The sequence below is a fragment of the Euphorbia lathyris genome, chromosome 10, assembly GCF_963576675.1.
Source record: "Euphorbia lathyris chromosome 10, ddEupLath1.1, whole genome shotgun sequence".
Taxonomy (NCBI): Eukaryota; Viridiplantae; Streptophyta; class Magnoliopsida; order Malpighiales; family Euphorbiaceae; genus Euphorbia; species Euphorbia lathyris.
The window spans coordinates 56,626,399-56,647,485 of NC_088919.1; the positions used below are offsets into that span (position 1 = coordinate 56,626,399).

A 21,087-nucleotide genomic window follows, 5' to 3' on the forward strand; every position below is an offset into this window, starting at 1 on the left:
ATGAGGTCCCAAAAGTGTTGAAAGAAGCCTGGATTAAGCCCATAAGGACCAGGGGATTTATCAGGGTGCATTTGAAACATGGCAATCTTGAATTCTTCAGAAGTAAAAGGGGAGCACAGGTCAGCCTGCATTTCAGGCGTAACAAGAGGGACAAGGGTATCCACAGCATCATAACATGGGCTAATAGGACCAGCAAACAGATCAGAGAAATAAGCTTTGGCAATAATCCCCATATCATAAACTCCTTTTACTACCAGGCCGTTCATATCCTTAAGGTGACGAATGGTGTTCCTCTGCTTTCTGGCTTTGACACAGGCATGGAAAAACTTAGTATTTTGGTCCCCCTCCTCTAGCCAGAAATTCTTAGCCCTTTGTTGCCAATATCTAGCTTCACAATCAAGAAGGGAGTTCAACTCACTCTTGGCCTGAAGAAAACTGACCACATCAGTCGGAACATTGCTATCCACAAGCCTATCCAACTTCTTCTTGCATCCCTCAATTTGCTTTCTAAACCTCAGCCGATACTTCTTTCCCCATTGTTCCATGTTGCTGGCACAGGCAGCCAGCTTTGCGTCAAGGGTATGACAGTTACTGCTTAGCCAATAAGACCTCACCAAAACCTTGAACTCAGGGTCTAAGAGCCACTCTTCTTCAAATCGAAAGTGGTTACGCCTCACATTACTAACCGGATTATCGAACTCTAACAAGATGGGTGCATGGTCAGAATAAGTTGAGATTAGAGTCCGAAGCCGATGTGTTGGGAATCTGTCTGCCCAGGCACTAGTGACCAAAGCCCTATCCAACCTCTCCCTGACCCACAATCTAGAGCCCCGACTCCTTTCCCACGTAAATTGACTGCCCTGTGTAGGTAGATCAATCAAAAGATTCTCTTCCACCGCCTCCTGGAACCGGCGCATCAGCCCCTGAGGGTAGCCTGGACCCCCAACCTTCTCTGAATCAGAAAGAATGCAGTTAAAATCCCCAATAACCAACAAAGGGAGAATCGAGCATGAGCACAGTTGAGTCAGTAGACTCTAGGACCACACATGATTCGCTCGGTTAGAATGACCATAGAAACCTACCAACCTCCAATCCCCCTTTTCAGCATCATGCATCTGGACTTCAATATGATGATCCGAGAAAGATACCACTGAAGCCATGTCAGACTTCCTCCAAAGTATGGCAATACCCCCACTTCTGCCCCTACAGTCGACTACAAAAGAACCTTCAAAACCAAACTTCCTCCTTAACCCATCAATAGAGGAATTAGTAACCAAAGTTTCAATCAGGAATACCAAATCCGGCTTACTTGTCTTAACAAGCTCACCGAGAGACCGAACTGCCCGGGCGTTCCCCAACCCCCGGCAGTTCCAGCTTAGGCAATTCATAACCCTCGGCGGGCCTGCTCCGCAGACCTCGCCATTTCTGTATCATGTGAAGAAGAAGAATCTACTTGGCTCGTAGAAACTATCCCCTTCGAATTATTAAGCACCTGATCAGACCCATTCCCCTGCAGCTTATTCACAATAGCCTGGACTGATATCGAATCCGAGCCTGCACGCCTACGCTTTCGATCGTCCACTTTTATAGTTATATATAATTATCTTTATTTGATTTTTTTTTATTTTGTTAAATATTTTTTTAGTTATATAAAATTATTTTTTGTTGAGTTTTATTATATTAATTAATTAAAATTGTAATTTTTTTGTATTTTTATTGTTCATATTATTTTTAATTAATTTTTTTAATATAAATATATACAGTAGTGTTCACATGGACCCTGATGACCACGTGAATTTTGTCATTCACCGTTAGATGTAGGCTGATACAACGGTAAATGACCAAATTCACGTTGTCATCTGGGTCAATATGAAAAATATTGTAAATATATATTAGTTGGAGGGCTGGACTGAGTTTAAAAATCGATTTTTCTTATCTTGCCCAATGTAAATATAATACAGTTTTAGTTAGGTTCAGACCGACCTAATCCATGAATAGATCTAATTATCAATGACCCCCGGTCACCTTTTCAATTTCCATATGGAGATGCTCCAAAGTAGAAGATAATTTAACGATTGATATATGTGGTACATTGCTTACAAAATTACCTTTTTACTTTCCATATGGAGATGCTCCACAATAGAAGATAATTTAACCATTGATTTATGTAGTACATTGTGTAATACTCTGCAACCAATCAATTATGAAGGTCAAATTTCTGAATTTGGCACTCGGCAAAATGAAGCTTCTTAACTTGGATGCTATACTGAAATTATGTTTTATTTCAACACATTAAACTTTTCTATTATTTATTTTTTAGTTTTATTAACCCACTGCTTGTTGAATTAGTTAGCTTTAATAGGAGTTACTCAATTCATGTGGTTGAAATTATATATTTTACAGTTTTGATATCATGCAAATATAAGGATCTATACATGTGTTTTCATCAAGAAGCATAAGGATGTGTAGTGTAAAGAGAATATTCGGATCAAAGAATACCATAATGAAATAACTGCCAAGACACGTGGGCCAATGAAGAAAGCTCCGAAAAGATCCCGAAAACATGTCCTTCATCTTACGCCGCACATCAAAGAGGATAACGCTCTGTTAATTGAGTTTTATGATTAAACTTGACTTTTTGGTTATCAAAGGTTTAATTTGACTAAAAATAAAAAATTAAGAGCTTAAAGTATTAAATGAAAGAATGAAAATTCAGTCCATTAAAATCAAAATGAACCGGTATCTAAGAATGTTTTATTGGCATCCTTATAAAGATCAAAAACTCCTTTGGCGTTTCCCTCCTTATGTCGTATTTTAAAGGTCAATTTGACCTTGTTGTGGCCAATGAAACCTGAGTGGGAGAAAGTGCTATAGAGAAAAATAACGTACGAAAAAACCAGATAAGTGTTTATATATATATATATATATATATATATATATATAAAAGAATTTGAAAGTTATAATTGTTTATGAAATTAAATTGAATGTTGGGGTTATTTTTGTTTAGAAAAACATTTAACACCCTTTTTTATAAGTTGTGAAAGCTGCTTTCATTATTTTTCTAAAAATAGTTTTTCCAGCTTTTAAATAAAACAATTTTGCAGTTGTAAGATACTGTGTTTTACTAAAAAAAAACTGAAAAAATTATTTTTAAGGCCTGCGAAAGCAATGTAAAAAACGTATTAAAATCTCCCACTTCTTTATATTCTCAATTTGTCTCAAAGGAAATAATAAAAAGATTAAATGGGTTCAATATTGATTTTTAGATGTGACCGCCCTTTATGAAAAAGAAAAGACTTTTCTAGTACCTTTACTTAGAGGTGTCAAAATAGTGTATATATGATGTATATATTCCACGTAACTATATCTAATACAAATGTAAAAAAAAAACCCTGAGTTAAACCGATTGTTCAAGTGTGTTATCTATCTTTGCAAACATATTATTATGTTAAAAATTGATAGTTACACTCTACAGTTGGGATTCCTGGAAAAAAGGTTCTCTAGCACACATAAAGATTTACTTGGATTGGATGAAGGTTAATGGAGATTATGGACCCGTTTGTTTTACCTACTGTTTGCTGTTGCTGTTTGCTGTTACGGTTTACTGGTTGCTGTTGGAAAAAGCTCCTTTTCCAAAAAACAGAGATTCTCTGCTTTTGTAAAAGGTTGCTTTTCAGGTGTAAAAGGTAAACAGGAGAAACCTGACCAAACACTTAAAACTCTGTCTTTTAAAATGAAAAGGCAAACAGGAGGTGAAAAGTAGGTAAACAAACACCCCCTATATAACGAAAAACTAAATATATGACTTTACTTGGAAAAATTTGTAGAGATTAAATGAAAGTTAGTTTGAGTTCTATCAACTTGAAGGGGGTTTTTTTTTTTAAAAAAATTTTGTTTTATAAAATTTTCAAAAACCTTAACCTCCATCCAAACAACATCTTAATTAAGAAGGTTAATTATTTAACTTCATGTCACCTCAGCTTTCTTCCTCTTTGCCTTATATTTTATCCCCTTACGTTACTTAACCTTCATTAATTCATCCAAAAAGAACTTTAGAGATTCATATGAAATGATTTGCCAATCGGATATCTTTTGAGATAATCTACAAATTAAGTCAACAATTAAAAAAATATTGTACGAATGAAAAGTACCACTTTTTATTATTCTTTTATTATCAATTAAGATTGATTTGGATGGTTAATAGTTATAAGTCGCTTAAGTTGGAGGATCCAAGTTCGAATTCTAATGTACGTGTAAAACTATAATCATAATTAGAAGTCGATCCAACTAAAAGGTGCCCGATAAATTTTAAATCAAATAATAAGATAAATTATAAAAATTACCATTTTTTTTAAATAGAGTAAAAAGTAAAAGATATATCCGTGATAAAAGTTCGATTTTATGGTTAAAATCTATGACATAATTATCATGTTAGTTAGATTTTATGGTTATTCAATTTTGCAAATCAATGAATGGGTGATATAAAGTTGGCTTAATACATTATTTGCCCCGTTCATCTTGTCCAAAAAGCTTGATTAGTCTTGAACTCTCAAAATGTCTCCATAACTCTCTCAACTTGCATAAAATATTCAGTTAGCTTCCTAGACTTGCGTAAAATGTAATCAATTGATCACTCGGTTACACAAAAAATAAGTTAAATACAGAAGTTATATTGTACGCATCTTAGAAAAAGTAAAACGACCAAAATCGAAGTATGTCGTTCTAATATTGGAGAAGACAAGTTTTGTAGTTGAGTAAACAATAATTTCATTTTTAATCTATTTTTGAATCATGTAACAACTTGCATAAAATACATGGAATACATTTTTCGCATTTAATTTACTTTTTTTTGCAACCGAGTGATCAATTGATTATATTTTGCGCAAGTTTAGGGGGCTAATTGAACATTTTATGCAAGTTGAAAAGGACTATCAGGGCACTTTAAAAATTCAGGAGGCCAATCAAACTTTTTGAACAAATTCAGAGACAAATGATGTATTAAACCTATAAAGTTAATAAAAAAGACTAAGCATCATTAAGCATGCCAAATCATCAAAATGGTGTAATTTAAAAATAAAACATATCTACTAATTTCAACCAAAAGATATCTTTTGATTAGATTAAGAATAAAGTTTATCCCTTAATAGAATAAGTAACCCTATGTCCTTTTTTCCCCATAGAACCCTATGTCATAGATTCAAAATAAAAATAAAATAAAAATATGAGATAAAGAGTCAAATTTGATTCTAATATTATTGAATAAGTCAATTTTACCCTTATCATATAAATAATTTTATTTTATTTTCATAATAAAATTTTTAGATTAATTGAAAATGGTAAAATTGAATTAAGTATTGGTTTATTTCCATTTTTCAGAATTATTTTTTACTTTTAGTTCTAAATAAAAGATAAAAAATATTTGGTAAAATTTCGACATAGTTGTTTTTAAGTAGAAAAACCAATTAACATATACTACCTACCCGCAATACAAATCAAATAGATAACAACAACAAATAACGAATTGGAACATATAAACAAAAAAGCTCTATTTTTTTTGCCATGAAGTAATTTGACTTTTCCCAATCATTTTAGAAGCAAAGTAATAAGTGGTAAATACAAGATTGATTCGTTAGGGGGCTACGTTTACACGTACGTGTGTAATTTTATTTTATTTTTTGCTAAATCGAAGTTGCTCTATTTTTTTTTATCGTATGTACATGTTATCATCTGATTGGTCCAGAATCAATTTTTACACCCTAATATAAACTTTTCAAAATTAAGCTAGATTTGGACTAAAAAAAAGATTGAGCCATTTTGAACAAACTTAAATATCACTTATCATATATCAATCAAGTTAGATTTTATAATTAAATACAAACTCAATGGGTTAATTTTACCACTCCGAACTTTAATTTGTTAGAACAGAGAGTCCAAAATCATCTATAATAAAGATAATTTCAACGGAGAAAAAATAATTTATAATAAAGGTGGTTCCGACGGTCAAGCCTCACCCCTCGAGACCCCTTTTCTCGCCCCGAAAAGTAAACTTTATTTTTTTTTTCAGTAGAATAAAAGTCAATGTATTTCCTAACGTTCCATTTTTTGCCTATAATAATAATTAATCATATGGTAAAAGAGGAGATTTAGTATCCAGTATAAAATCATATAATTTTAAAACTTATTAACGTGAGTTTTTTTTTTTTTTTTTTTTTTTCCATTAATAGAATATATACGATTTTGATGATAAGAATATTAGAAGTTAGAGAATAGTCAAACACATAAAATTTCACATGAAAAAACATATATTTCGTTAATAAGTGTTAAAATTATACCGTGTCGTAAACATTTGACTTAAAATTGCAGCATTTTATATGTGGATGCTAATTCGATCTTTCCCAATAACTATTGATATGGGAAAATTTGCGAGGTAGTACTCCGTTATCTAAAAGAGATATTACCAATACCTGAGATAAGAAAGAAGATGATCAGGGCGAGACAGTTGACCGATGATCCTACTCCAATACCGAAGTTAGAGGGTACTAAACAATCCAGAGTAATTGCAATACATGTATATATACATTGATTGTGTGATATCATCCATAGAATCCTCGGAAGATAGCTAGATGATGGACATATTTTAGATAGTTTGTATTATATTTGATTTCAGGGTCGGCTCCAGTATTTTAGAGGCCATAGATAAGACCGATCCTGATTTTTTTATGGGCCTAAATGAAAAAAAGAGATAAAGAAGGTCTTAATAAAAAAAATTGTACTTAAAAGTTTAAAATAAAAATTTGGACATATTTTAAATTTAAAATACTATATTATTTTGTCATTTAAAAAAATTACTATATATAGAGTAAAAAACAATTTGAGACCATTTTGGCTCAGATCCTAGGCGATCGCACTTATGACCTATGTTCAGGGCCGACCCATAAATATCTGAGCCTTTTTTATGATTTATTGTCCTACTAGATTATAACTTTCATTTTGAATTTGTAAAAATATTCAGCATAAAAAATTTGATCGGTACAGGTTGTTATGTAATTAACTCAATATGTTATATTACAAAAAAAATTTATTTTTTATTAAATCACGACATAAAACTCGAATAACGAGCTCATTTCATATAAGCCCAAAAAAAATATATATTATTTTTAAGGATAAAAAATGATTTGCGGTGGTCTATAAATATTCGGACCTTCTTATAAATTATTGTCCTACTAAATTATAATTTTCATTTTGATTTTGTAAAAATACTCACCATAAAAAATTTGATCGATACAAATTGTTATGTAATTAACTCAATAGCATGAATAAATTAGTGAAAATTAATTGTGTCCTAAAATATATTGTAACAAGTAAATCAATATATATTAGTGATTTTAGATTCAATATATATTAACATTTTAGTTTAAGGAAAAAATTAAAATTATAAAAAATAATTATTAAAATTATATAGTAATAATAATAATAAAACATATGAAAAATAAAAAGAAGAGAACTTTGTATACTAATAAGAAACATATTCTCCCTCATCACATCCTCCCTTCCTTCATGGCCTTTTCTGAAAGGGACTGGTTCTCTCAAGGAGCCAAGAGGAACTTGCTGGCCAACATGGAGCACGGTGCCATCCTCTTTGCTATTACTTGTCACCAAATCTGGAAGTGGAGGAATGAAGAATTATTTGCGGGTAAGGCTGTCCTTATTCCCGATTTACTGTTTTTCTTCTCGAAGAAGCTCTTTGTTATTACTAAAAGCTTTGAAAGAGATTCCCTTGTTCGCCCCTCCCCGGATAAAGAGATCCTGCTAGTTGGCTGGAGTAAGCCTAGAGAAGGGTTTGCTAAGTTGAATACTGATGGCTCCTGCCTTAGCAATGGCAGAATTGCTGCTGGAGGAGTTCTTCGGGATGCTGGTGGCAATTGGATGGCGGGGTTTACCCATAACTTGGGGACGGGCTCCTCCTTTTCTGCGGAGCTCTGGGGTATCTTGTCAGGTATTAAACTCGCCATTCGCATGGGTGTTAAAAAGCTCTCGGTGGAATCTGATAATCTGGAGGCTATTAACAGGATTTCAGATAGCCAAGCTGTTTGTCTGAAGAGCCAGAATCTCATCAAAGCTATTTTGAGGCTTCGTCCTGCCTTTGAGTATCTTAATTTCTCCCATATTTTTAGGGAGCAAAACCGCGTGGCGGATCGCTTAGCAGCTGCTGGGCATGGGAGAATGTTAGGTGTTTCTACCCTCTCTGTTCCTCCTTCTTTTCTTTTGCCTTCTCTCCTAGAGGATAGGATTGGGGTCAGCCTTCCTAGACTGATCCCGGTGTAGGTTTTTTGTTGGTTTTGTTTTTTTTCCTTTCCTTTCTTACCAAAAAAAAAAAAAAAGAAACATATTCTTCTTATTATTAAGAAAATCAGAAATAAAAGAAAATGGAAAATGAGAACAAAAAATAATCCTCACAAATAGCTCCGCTATGCCTTTACCATTCAGCCTAACAGTACATTTTGTTATATATCCAAGTCTACATAATTTTAACCATGACAATTTTAATAATTATCAAATTTGAAAAAAATTCTGATCGAAGACCCCCCCATAAGTCGGATGCCCTAGGCGGCCGCCTAGACGGCCTCCCCCTAGAGCCGGCACTGAGATTCCCTAATCCTAGACGAGATCGAAGGATTCTGATCCAAAAACAGATCAGACAATATCCTATTAGTCCACATATCTAATACGAGGTTTTACTAATAAGGGCCAAATTTGATGGAGTGGGGAATCAAATATCAAACCTGACAAATAGAGATTCAACTCCTGCTACTCGGATCATCCTCATTGGCTGAGGCGTCGCTACTTGATATATTCGTATGATATCAACTACTCCCTGTTTGATATTACATATCTTTCTAGAGATTATTTTTTGTTTCATGTCATTTTAATACGATCAATACACATTAAGTCAAATTCTTTCTGCTATAAAACGTGTGTTTATAGAGATTACTTAGAATAATGAATTTATTATAAATAAATAAATAATGGAATCAATAAATAAGGGGCAATAAAGTCTTTTTTCTAATATCTTAGTTTTTGTACAACTCGTTAGAAAGACATGTAATATGAAATGAATGATGTCTTTTCTTCTAATATCTTAGTTTTTTTTGTTTCATAATACATATTATTTTAATACGATCAATACACATTAAGTCAAATTCTTTCTGCTATAAAACGTGTATTTATAGAGATTAATTAGAATAATGGATTTATTATAAAATAAATAAGTAGTGGAATGAATAAATAAGGGGCAATAAAATCTTTTTTCTAATATCTTAGTTTTTGTACAACTCGTTAGAAAGACATGTAATATAAAACAGATGAAGTATAATATTAAATTGACCTAAACCATATATAGCCCTTTGAACTTGTTCATTTTAGTCAGTTTGCCCTTTGAACTTACGGAACGACCTATTTGTCCCCTCAACTATTTAAAAGTGGTATTGGCAACCCCCTTTTTTCCATTATAACGGAAACAATCATCTTATGTTCTCATTGCAAGTACCAAGGTCGTAATAAAAAAGGGTTGTGCACTACTAAAACAAGCTGAAAATCAGGTTAATATAGACAGTACACAAAGTTCTCTTGTACAAATTGCATATATCTTTAACTTCTTATAGATCGTCTCTCTTTATATATATATTGGTTCCAATACTTCCATGAACACTTATAATAACGTTGGAACTTCATTTTGTTTCCGTTGTAATGAAAAGAAGCGTTAATACACTTTTAAACAGTTGAGGGAACAATATAATTAGGATAAAATGACAAAAATTGATAAGTTCATGTGCTCAGTATTGTTTAGGGATATTAAATTTGTACTTTCATCTATTTGAGTTTTTTTAGGTGAGGGGTATTTTTGACTTTTTATCATTTCATGAACACTTCAACAAGACTTCTTCTTCCTCTTCTTCCTCACTTTTCTTCACCAAAAGATTGAAATGATACTGCAAAATCAAATTCCTCCATAGCCACCACTTTCTTCACTTTCTCCCCGGCCAAACATGACCTAACACGCGCTGAAGAACTCCTTTGAATTCGCTACAACAGATATCCTACAGCTTTCTCTCTCGGCGAAAGGGACTATGGGTGCGTCGCTATCCAACCTGACCGAGGGAGCCAACGGCGCCGCCATAGGTCCTGGTTTGGGGGATATTCCGGAGAGTTGCGTGGCCTGCGTCTTTACCTACTTGACGCCGCCGGAGATTTGTAATCTTGCTCGATTGAACCGTGCTTTTCGTGGCGCTGCATCTTCGGATTCCGTTTGGGAGAAGAAGTTGCCGATTAATTATCAAGATCTGCTTGATTTGTTGCCTGTTGATCGGTATCACAACTTGCGCAAGAAGGATATATTCGCTCTCCTATCGCGGCCCGTTCCTTTTGATGATGGAAATAAAGTTAGTTTGCTTTTGTTTCTTTCTTATTTTGGGTTTCTTGTGGTTTATTAGCTCTAGGGAAGTGTAAGGATAGGGTTTTTGCCTTTGGTTTTGACGTTTGTTCGTTTCGGCAGGAGGTTTGGTTGGATAGAGTCACGGGAAGGGTATGTATGGCGATATCTGCGAAAGGGATGTCAATTACAGGAATTGAGGACCGGAGGTATTGGACTTGGGTTCCAACTGAAGAATCTAGGTTAGTTCTAATTTGATTTTGATCATTGTTTAATTTATGGTTTTGGCATTGGGTTATCTATCAATTAGAGAGTTGTAAGTTGTAGATATTGATTTAAGTTTTTCTGGTTATGAATGGATGCTTTATAAAGCATTGCAATAGCATTAGCTGTTATTTTATTTGTGATGCGTTGAACGAATTCAATTGTGAGTTGATTAGGCTGCAAATTGAATGCTTATATTTGTGCCATGGTGCTGACTTGAAGTCTGCGTTTTCTCTTTTCATTCAATAGAACTTGATGCTGGCATTGTGGGGAGCTTTTGAAAACATTTCTTTGAGAAAGTCAATTGATAGTGGTCAAGAGTGTATTGTTTTCATATATCTATTACCTGTGTTTGACCAGACATTTTTGTTTGAAGAGGCAAAGATGTTGCTGTTCAGTGGTTTTACTCATGTTATCGTGCTTAGGACTCTTCATTACATTTAATTTTGCTCAAAGATGTTTTACATAGGGAAAATTATTATTGATTTGTTTGATCATGTGATATTAAGAAGGGGTGGGGGAACAGAAGTATGAGTGACAAATAATATATTGAGCATCATCTGTAAATAATGCAACTTTTAGGTTGCAAAAGAGGACTTCTATCAAGTTCCTGAACATAATTATTGTCTAGCTGTAAATTAGATCTTCTATTTCTTTCTTTTATGTGATTTTGATTTCTTTGTATGATTTTTTTTTATTGGTGGTGGATACACAATAATCTGAAAGTGACGTAACACTCATCAATCCAAGAAAGCAACTTATGTGTATTTGTGAGTAGAGGAGAGAGAGGGAGGGAGAATAGCAAGAGGCTCGAAAGAAAAAAAAAATATTTTGTGTCTCAATTTCTATGTTAGTGGGCTCATCTCTAAGGGAAGCTTGAATATTTTGAAATCTTCATCAAATGCTAAAAGAGTTGTTGTTTAGCTGTCAAATAATGTGGATAATGGACATGGTACATTCTGTTGTCTGTATTCATAGCATCATATCGAGTTTGACATTTGTGCTCGTTTCCGACAATTAGAACTTCATAGGCCCATGGTTGGAGTTCTTTTGACCATTCTTTGTAATTTGACTTTGTTGGTTGTTTTGCTTGACATATAAATTCCATTCCTTCACAATAGAAGCACTGTGTTGAGTTTATAATAATACAAGTTTATACTGAAGTGTTTCCAATTATAGAATTCTTAGTGCTTTACTGTTGGAACTTTGGTACATCATACTTACGTACTATATATATATATATATAAAATCAATTGAAAAACATAAGCAGGTTCAAGTAGCAATTAGTCTCAAGGAGCTTCCAGAATTGACAAGTAGACAGAGGCTCATGCCATCTAATTTCTGTACACAAGGAACTCACTGCAGATGCATTTGAAACAGACATGCAACATATAAATTAGGACTTCATATTTATCCAAATTTATTCTATTCAAAGGTACATAACTAAATAAAAACATGCAACTCAAGAATAGATTAAGTGCACAGGTTATCACAGGTTGGCATCAGTGTAAAACACTCAAAACACGCCAACTAACAAGAGTGATCCACCCTATAAATAAATAAACAAGAGTGATCCACAGAAAAATAAAAAAAATTACCACTCAAAAAACCCAACAGAAAAGACTGATCTAGAGAGAAAAATTAACAAGATGTCGCCTTTATGCAACCCTCTTCCACTATGTATCCCCTCAAAGTCAAATGATGGAACTCATATGCCACAAATAGGAAAACTGAGCTACATCAGGCAACTACTTCAAACAAACAGTTACATCTATTTCCTCCTAATCTAACTTTTTCAGTCTCCTCAGCATCAAAATTGGCAGTCATGAAGAAAGAAAGCATTTTGTTCCTGTCAAATTCATTGGGAAGACTGAGGTAATAGTAATACAGAGTTGGGACTAAGTTTTACGATGCTAAACTTGAGAGAATCAGGAATTTATTGAGTGTTTTCAGATCCATCATCAAGAGATCTATTTCCAAATACCTACATTAACATTTCCAATTTGGTTTAGAAAGGGGCATCTGCAAGATCACCTGCTTAGCTGGGCGTAATTTTAGGAATAATATCAAACTAGAACAGCATAAGAGTAGAAATTGGACAAAAAAAGAAAAGAAAAAGAAAAGAAGTTTTCCCAGAAATGCAGAAGCCAAAACGGCAGCTCACATATATTTGGAATGTCATTTCCAGAGTACATATGCAATACATGATACAATAATACCATACTCCACCAGACAAGACCATAGATTAAAATTGTTAGGTCTGAAATGTGAAACATTAAGCTTCAAGAATGGTCCAGGAATTATCTCAGTAGCAGAAACACTTGAGTTGCCTAAGCTGAGTTCTCTGTAAATTGGACTAGGTTATGCTAATTGTTACTTGATACATTACCTATCAATATTCATTGTAATCTACCTCGATCCACTATGATAAAGCAACTACAAGTAAATCAAAACTAACCCACAAGCATTTGTAATGTATAACCACTCAACAAATTGGCATCAGCTGTTCATGAACTATACTTAAGGATATATGTTGACATGAAGTTCATACAATTATGGAGCAACATTGTGGAGAAAACTTTACACATTGAAAGAATTACAAAAAAAATTGCTTAGAATCCAATGAACCTTACCAGTAGAGCCTGGAGGCATGGAGACAGAATAGACTTGTGCTTTATAGCAGACACAAGAACAGTTGGAAGATGTTGAGTAAGCCTGGGAATTGTGAGTGGAAATATACAGTACTGTGCAGCAGCAGAATGCACATTCAATAGGTCAGAACCAATGGATGTGAAATTTGTTGCATTCAATGGTCGTAAAGCTAAGGTATATATATATTAAGAGATGAAATGGAGATGAAAAATACATCTGTTTATTTTTTGAAGGGATCAAAAGTGATAGTAGTGGAAGTGCAGATGGTAAATGGTTATTAGGTGGCTAAATATCACTCACGATGTTATTTGTGCTTTTGGTACAATTGTAGATGCTACTCTTCGATCTATCTAACAGGATGCTATTGATTGATTGACCGCTATGGATTTGCTGTAATGGTCTAATAGCCCTACTAGGAACAAGAATATGAAAGAGGGGATTGGGGCATAAGGAGAGATCTTTTTTTGGTTGGAGCAAGTAGCTGTTCGTTTCTTTTCTTTTTTCTTAGTTCCTTCTCTTTTCTTGTATGGGGCTAGTCTATTATGCACCTCTTTTTTATTGTTTGGATATCCGATGAAATTGGCGAGGTGGTCATTTATTTTTCAGAAACCACCCAAATTTGCATGTACTGAGAAAGACAAAGCTTTTGTTTTGAATATGTTATTTTCCTTGCTTGTAATGGAGAATTTCTGAAACATGTGGTTTCTTGCTTAACTGGCTTGCTCTTGAAATTGAGGTGGAGTGGAATTTTTTGAAACTTTGCAAATGATCAAGTGCATTTTTATACTGAAAGAGCGTCATAAGAGATAACTCAACTACCATGGAACTTGTCTAGTTGTCTCAAGTAAATCTGTTTGAGCCCAATATTACATTGTACTCCCCTAGAGCTCTCTGCTTTAAAGATGCGCTCTATTAGAAAAGTGAATCCCAAGACTAGATGGTTCTCAAACAAGAGCAGATTTCGTAGTGAGAATTAACATGGACCGCAAACAATGTTTTTATGCCAAACCTAGATGAACCAAGTTCCGATAACAGCCCTGTATCCTAAGATTAACAATGCCACAAAATTCCTATATCCATAACAATATATCTTCGAAAACCTCCTCTCCACTAGCTTTCTCTCTATTTCCTTGGCAAAGACTCAATACCCCTCCCTCCATGACAGAATTTTTCCTTGCAACCATGACAATTTTTGCAGAGAGAACTTGGATTTGGAACTTCTGAGAAATATCTATCATGTTGTATCATTGTTGTGTGAGCTTTTGATATATTGATTTGGGAAAGCCGAAGCAAGCCCAAACCCCAATTTCACATTTAGCGACACTTACAATTTTGTCCCTGAAAATTTTGTTTCGTGATGGAGTTTAACATTGGTTGTGCTGCCATCAATTTTCTTTCATCCTCTATAACTGGTACGTTTCTGTTATTAGAAAGACGGCAAAAGTTTTCTTCTTTGAGGATTGCGTTATCTTTCTTTTATTGTTTTTCTCTTAGAAAATCAATGTACAAATCCCATCCTATGAATGATTGAGCAGCTACTATTGTGTTTCCAAACCTCAATTGATTTTCCTTCGTAGTGAACATTTTCTTTACTGTTTTTTCTTCTTCTTTTCTTTCAGTCTATTTATTCACGCAGTATGGTATTCTTCCAGATTACGTTGTTAAATATCATGTTCCATTTTGCAGATTCAGCGTTGTAGCTTACTTGCAGCAGATATGGTGGTTTGAAGTTGACGGGGTTGTAAAGTTTCCTTTTCCAGCTGATGTATATACTCTATCCTTCAGGCTTCACCTTGGAAAATTTGCCAAAAGGTTGGGACGGCGCGTGTCCAGTTTCGAGCACACCCATGGTTGGGAAATAAAGCCAGTACGATTCGAGTTCTCTACTTCTGATGGTCAGCAAGCATCAATAGAGTCGTGTTTAGATGAAACTGAACAAGACGAAGCAAGCGGCAACCATAAACGAGGATGCTGGATAGAGTACATGGTAGGCGAATTTGTTGTAAGCCACTCAGAACCTGCCACAGAGGTCAGATTTTCGATGAAACAAATTGATTGTACACATTCCAAAGGCGGGCTTTGCGTGGATTCGGTTTATATCATCCCAAGTTATCTCAGAGAGCGTAGAAAAAGAGGTGTTTTGAAGTAGCCAGAAATTTCAAGGTCATGTTGTTCATTATGGTTGAGTTTGATTTTATCGTATAGCTAATACTTCGGTAGGTAAATTTCTTTTACGGTATTAGTTTTAGGTATGCTTCCTCTACCCTGTAATTTTTCTGATGTATTTGATCCAAGTTTTGTTTCAGTTTATACCTTTGCAGATAGGATTTTTTATACTGAAAATGCTTTGGTTTTTCTGGTCTTCCTTTGTAGCATTTGATTAGTTAGTTTGATGCAAATGAGTACACACACTTGTTCATTTTAATCATTGTATTTTCCCATTTCTTTCTTTGCTACAACAAGCTTCAATTTCCCTCTTTCTGCTTGCTTAATTAATATTGGACTTGTTATGTTTGGTTGTAAAAAGTGCTAGGCGCTAGTCAGGCGGACAGGGTCCTCAAGGATTAATCGGATTTGTATTTTTGTAATTTTTATTTGTTAATCAACAAATTATTATATAAATTCAATTAATATTGTATTATACTATCTAAAAACAATAGTATAAAATTATTTAATATAGAAAAACACATATATTTAGCAGATATCGTTAAAAAAGTGCAAACATATTAACATTTCAATAATAATATTATTGAAACAACTCAAAAGTGAATTATATAAAGAAAAAAATAAATTCACAATAAAAATGGTTTTCTTTATCTTTGTTTAGGTGGTGTCGAGGCAGTCTAGGCGGAGTCCAATCAGCTAAAAAAAGGCTAGGAGCCACAATGCTTAGAGGGACTAATCGGAAAAATCAGGGTGGATTTTCGATTTCGAGCACCTAGGCGGTTGAGGCAGCCTTCATCGAAGGATAAAATACATCTATGGCTTCAGTTTTATACGTTACTAACATTATAGCCTCTAAACTTCATCACGAAACGTTGAATTATGTAAAGTTGAAGGACTTTTATATCACGAAGTGAAGTTTAGAGGCTATAACGTTAGTAGCGGTATAATTCAGGGGCCATTGCTGTATTTTACCCTGAATGTTAGGTAAAGGTGGAAAGTTGCATCTTAACTTACCTTATTGAAGGATAGTCTCAGTTTGAGATTGTTGAGATTTTCAAGAATTTGGTACAAAATAAATTAGCTTAATCATGTTTAATTTGTTATCTGATCTTGAATGATTATATGGTTGGTAATTTTTTATTCATGTCTTTCTGTAATTTCTATGAATTCTGATGAAAAGGGTTCTTCAGGTACTATGACGTGAAGGTTGGGGGTGGAACCAAGTCTGTAAAGGGAGCCCGGGTTGCTGCACTGCACAAGTCGACAAGGACTCGGTGTTGGAGGCGGAACAGTAAGATTGCTGCACTGCACTTTAAACATCTACAACAATTTTTCTTCATAGAAATTTGTGAAAATGTTCACATTTATTGATGATCTGATCTTTATTTTTCCTGAAAGTTGTTCCACTTGTTTGAATTGTTGCACTTGCAGCCTTATGGATTTGATGTGGGTCAGTCAGAAAGAGGCAATGTCCTTAAAGGATTGGACCTTGGCGTTGAAGGAATGCGGGTCGGAGGCCAGGTGAGACCAATAGAGGGGTCAAAACATGTATCGTGTTATAGTAGTGCTATATATGATATAAATAGCACAAAAATAATAATCATGTCAAATGAGTCGTGTCAAGGGGATCGTCTCTGTAAATCGTGTCGTGTTAGAAATTGACAGGGTTTAGTATTTTTTTTAACAAAAACAAATGTTTTGCAGCGTTTAATAATTGTTCCTCCTGAGCTAGCATATGGAAGTAAAGGAGTTCAGGAAATTCCCCCAAATGCAACAATAGAGGTATAAAGTTTGTTTTCTCCTTGGATTTTAAGCTTATTTCGGTGTCATCGTATTAGATGATAAAAAGGGCGGCCTGGTGCACTACGCGTCCCCTCTATGCTTGATTCTTGGAATTGTGGCCGTCTCTCATTCAAGAACTCCGTCGTCTTTTCTGTCAATATGATGAACGTCAGGATGATAAAAAGCTTAACACTCCTCGTTCTTATTACTTTTTCAATATGAATAAACATTGAAAGGTAGTCTTATTCAAAACCCCAATTATGAAATCCATTTTCTCTCACTTCACACCTCGAAACAGACAGGTCTTACAGAGAGGCGCTTTCGCATCTTCCTAACCTGAAATGGCTGGGGAGAGGAAAGTTCTTTTTTTAGGGTACTCCCAGATCTAGTGGAAACAGGGTGGGGCCTGTAGCTCAGAGGATTAGAGCACGTGGCTACGAATCACAGTGTCGGGGGGTTATAGTATGCCCTGTCCCCTCCTTAGTTAGATCTATTATCTGGTCATAACTTGATGTCATTGACCTTAAAACTGACTGATAAATCTCTCGAATGCGGTTTTTTTAACTGTTAGTACCTTTGGAATTTACAGCTAGATGTTGAACTGCTGGCTATCAAACAAAGCCCGTTCGGGTAAGTAGTTTTAACCTAAGGTCATAATATTCAATGTTACTTTCACAGTTTCTAACCAATTCATTTTTTTGTTTTTCAGGTCTGCTGTAAAAATTATTGAAGGTTAATGAAACTGTTGATCATCTACTTAGCTTACACGAAAAGTGGATATCGGTCGAGCTCCAAATTTTCACATGGATCATACTGTTTCTTTTCCTGGAACTTGACGAAGAAGAGACCTTTTCTCGTAAATGATAGATTGATCTTGTTACGGATCATGTATTTGTAAGTGTGTTTATACCCTTCATAAAAAATACTGGTTTTAGTCTATTTCTTGGTGTGCAGAATGTTAATGATCAAGTAAATATGTTAAACATTTTTTATATAAGATGCGCTTATTTATGGTTAAGAACTTCCTATTATTCTATTACGAGTCCTTCGAGTATCGTATTTTCTGTTAGATATTTCGTCTGCACATACTCGTTTTCTTTTGTTTGTTTTTTATGTTTTTCTTTGTGATTAACAATTGTGTTACAAAAGAGGTAAGAAACATATGTTTATTTGTGTATTATCTTTCCGAATTCTTTAAGCGACTGATAATAGGGAAAAGTATAAAAATAATTTTTGTGGTTTTGCGCATTTGTAACAACGTCTCCATAGTTGAAAAGTTTGCATATGTAGGCCTTAGGTTTCCTTTTGTAAAGAAAGACTTTTTTTTTTTTTTTTTTTTGTTTAAACTGTCCAAATTTGCCGACGTGGCAAACATTCAGAACAAAACTTCAACTGTGTTTCCGGTCCTATTTCTACTCCACCTAATATATAAAAACATTTTAAAGCGGAAAAACATAATCTAATGCAGTTTAAATTCTATGCTGCACGGACACGGGAACGGAAACGGATATAGACACAGAAATGGATATGGAAAACGTTATTTCTAAAACATAACGTTCATAAAATAGCCTACAAACGAAAATGGACACGGACATGAAAGCAGAAACGCTACTAACTAGAAGTATCCCGTGCAACGTATCTCGAGACATGCTAGTGAGTGAAGGCCTTTGGTTGAACCAGACACTCCCTTTCAATGTTACTTCGTCGAATACAATCTTCCTCTTGAACTGTTCGCCTCGCCTTTTTGTGTCTCCTCTAAATTGCACTCCTTCTAGTCTTTGCCACAGATATTTGGAGAGCTCGGGGCATGTTGAAAAGAATCGATCACGCCAGTTTGCGAGCAGTCTTGACCCCTGCTGCACCTTCATTGCAGGCGGAATGCCCTCCGCCTATAAGATAAGGCTTCATAGTTCCGGTTGTACAGCTTTTAGAAGTATTCTTAGTTTGGATCCGAGAAAGCCTGCAAGTCAATGGGAAGAAGGACTCGAAATTCAGTGGACTTCTCCGTCTGAGCCAATCTGTAAAACGCAGAATGATTGTTCCGGAGCTTCCAAATGTTCACCGGCTGGAAATAGTCTCTTTCGCTGCTTTTGTAATAGAGACTACAACTGGGATCATATTCGCGGCAGCTGCCAAAGAAAGAAGCTTAAAATGACAGCAAGTCTCAGTTTTAAGGCGTCAACATACTCCCACGTCTAGATCAATGCTAATCCGGCGAGTAATCGTTATGCATAAGTCCTCTGCTCGTGCTAGCCGAGCAAAGCTTGCTAAAGCAAGAGAAGACATGTTAAAGTCGAGCAATGGTGGGAAAACTGCACGAATGTTCCCGTTGAAAGAGGTAAAGAAAGCAACAAACTGTTTCTCCAAGGACCGGGTTTTGGGGACTGGTGGTTTCGGAGAAGTCTACAAAGGCGAGCTTAACAATGGAACTGTGGTGTCCGTTAAGTTAGCTAAAGTCGGGAACATCAAAAGCACCGAACAAGTACTCAATGAAGTCGGAATACTTTCACAAGTCAATCACAAGAACTTGGTTTGCCTTCTAGGCTGTTGCGTTGAAGGCGAACAGCCTTTGATGATCTATGAGTACATATCCAATGGCACACTCCATGATCATTTACACGGAAAGTCATCGATCTTTCTCGATTGGCGAAAAAGGCTCAGAGTTGCTCTGCAAACTGCTGAAGCATTGGCATATCTACATTCCGGAGTATACACTCCCATTTACCATAGAGATGTCAAGTCCACAAATATACTCCTCGATGACGATTTAAATGCTAAAGTTGCGGACTTTGGTCTCTCTAGACTTGCTCGTCCGGGGCTAAGCCACGTCTCAACCTGCGCTCAAAGAACATTAGGTTATTTGGATCCTGAATATTACCATAACTACCAGTTAACCGATAAGAGTGATGTTTATAGCTACGGAGTTGTGTTGCTCGAACTTTTAACGTCCCAAAACGCCATTGATGTGAGCCAAAGAGCGAAAAATGGTGTAATAATGGAAGTCATAGATCAAAGGCTGCTCGGTAAGGATCCCTCGGATAACATATCGACAAGTATTGAACTTTTCTCGGAGCTCGCGTTTGCCTGTCTACGAGAAAGGAAGGCGGATAGGCCTAGCATGAAAGATGTAGTTCAGCAACTAGAATGCATAGTTCAAACAGTAGATCAGCAGCAAAATTAATCATTTTAGTATCTTAATTACTAATTATGCTCTTAATTAGTGTGATTTGGTGTTAAAATATTATGTTAATGGATGTTTTAATGGCTTTTGAATATTCAAGAAGCTAAGTGGGTGAAATGATGGCAGAAAGAACATTGAAATGTTGAAATTCTGATTCCAAGGATGAATTTGAGTGGATTTAAAAGTTATGGGGGAAAGATTGGAATTAGATTCTTACTTTGTTTGTAAAGTTTGAAAAAAATTATGTCTAAGAGATCTTTATTTGATTTCTTTTTAATCGTAGAAATATTCTATGTATATTTCTCTATCCACATGTTTATATGGCAGTGTTGCATATTCTTCCACCAAAAATTGAAGTGGAGGAAGATATATATATATTTTTTAATATCGTGTTTGTATTGTGACAATTATCAGGTCAATGTTAAATAATCAATCCTAATCCAATTTAAAAATATTTTGTTTCATATTTATGTCAATCTAATCGAATTTTAGTCTGTCAATTATCACATAAGCGTTGTTATACTTAACCTAGTCTAGGGAAATGACGAAACTGCCATTTATTGCTTTGAGGATCAAAATTCTATTTTTTTTCTCTTTACAGAAAGCGGGCGTG

At 34.9% G+C, this 21,087-nt stretch overlaps 3 protein-coding genes across 3 annotated transcripts; all 3 read left to right on the forward strand.

The window, feature by feature from the left end:
* The first annotated feature begins 9,955 nt into the window (after positions 1-9,955).
* LOC136208579 (F-box protein PP2-A15) lies at positions 9,956-15,707 on the forward strand. The gene is made up of 3 exons (XM_065999579.1): positions 9,956-10,439; positions 10,553-10,671; positions 15,032-15,707. The coding sequence occupies exons 1-3, from the start codon at positions 10,128-10,130 to the stop codon at positions 15,492-15,494; spliced, it is 894 nt and encodes a 297-aa protein (XP_065855651.1). The 5' UTR covers positions 9,956-10,127; the 3' UTR covers positions 15,495-15,707.
* Positions 15,708-16,625: 918 nt separating this feature from the next.
* On the forward strand, positions 16,626-18,436 carry LOC136208161 (peptidyl-prolyl cis-trans isomerase FKBP16-4, chloroplastic-like). The gene is made up of 6 exons (XM_065998975.1): positions 16,626-16,636; positions 16,745-16,802; positions 16,943-17,032; positions 17,216-17,293; positions 17,883-17,923; positions 18,003-18,436. Exons 1-6 carry the CDS (start codon positions 16,626-16,628, stop codon positions 18,028-18,030), a joined length of 306 nt encoding a protein of 101 aa, XP_065855047.1. The 3' UTR covers positions 18,031-18,436.
* Positions 18,437-19,366: 930 nt separating this feature from the next.
* LOC136208578 (wall-associated receptor kinase-like 20) lies at positions 19,367-20,651 on the forward strand. Its single transcript, XM_065999578.1, has one exon. It carries the CDS (start codon positions 19,497-19,499, stop codon positions 20,472-20,474), a length of 978 nt encoding a protein of 325 aa, XP_065855650.1. The 5' UTR covers positions 19,367-19,496; the 3' UTR covers positions 20,475-20,651.
* Positions 20,652-21,087: the final 436 nt, after the last annotated feature.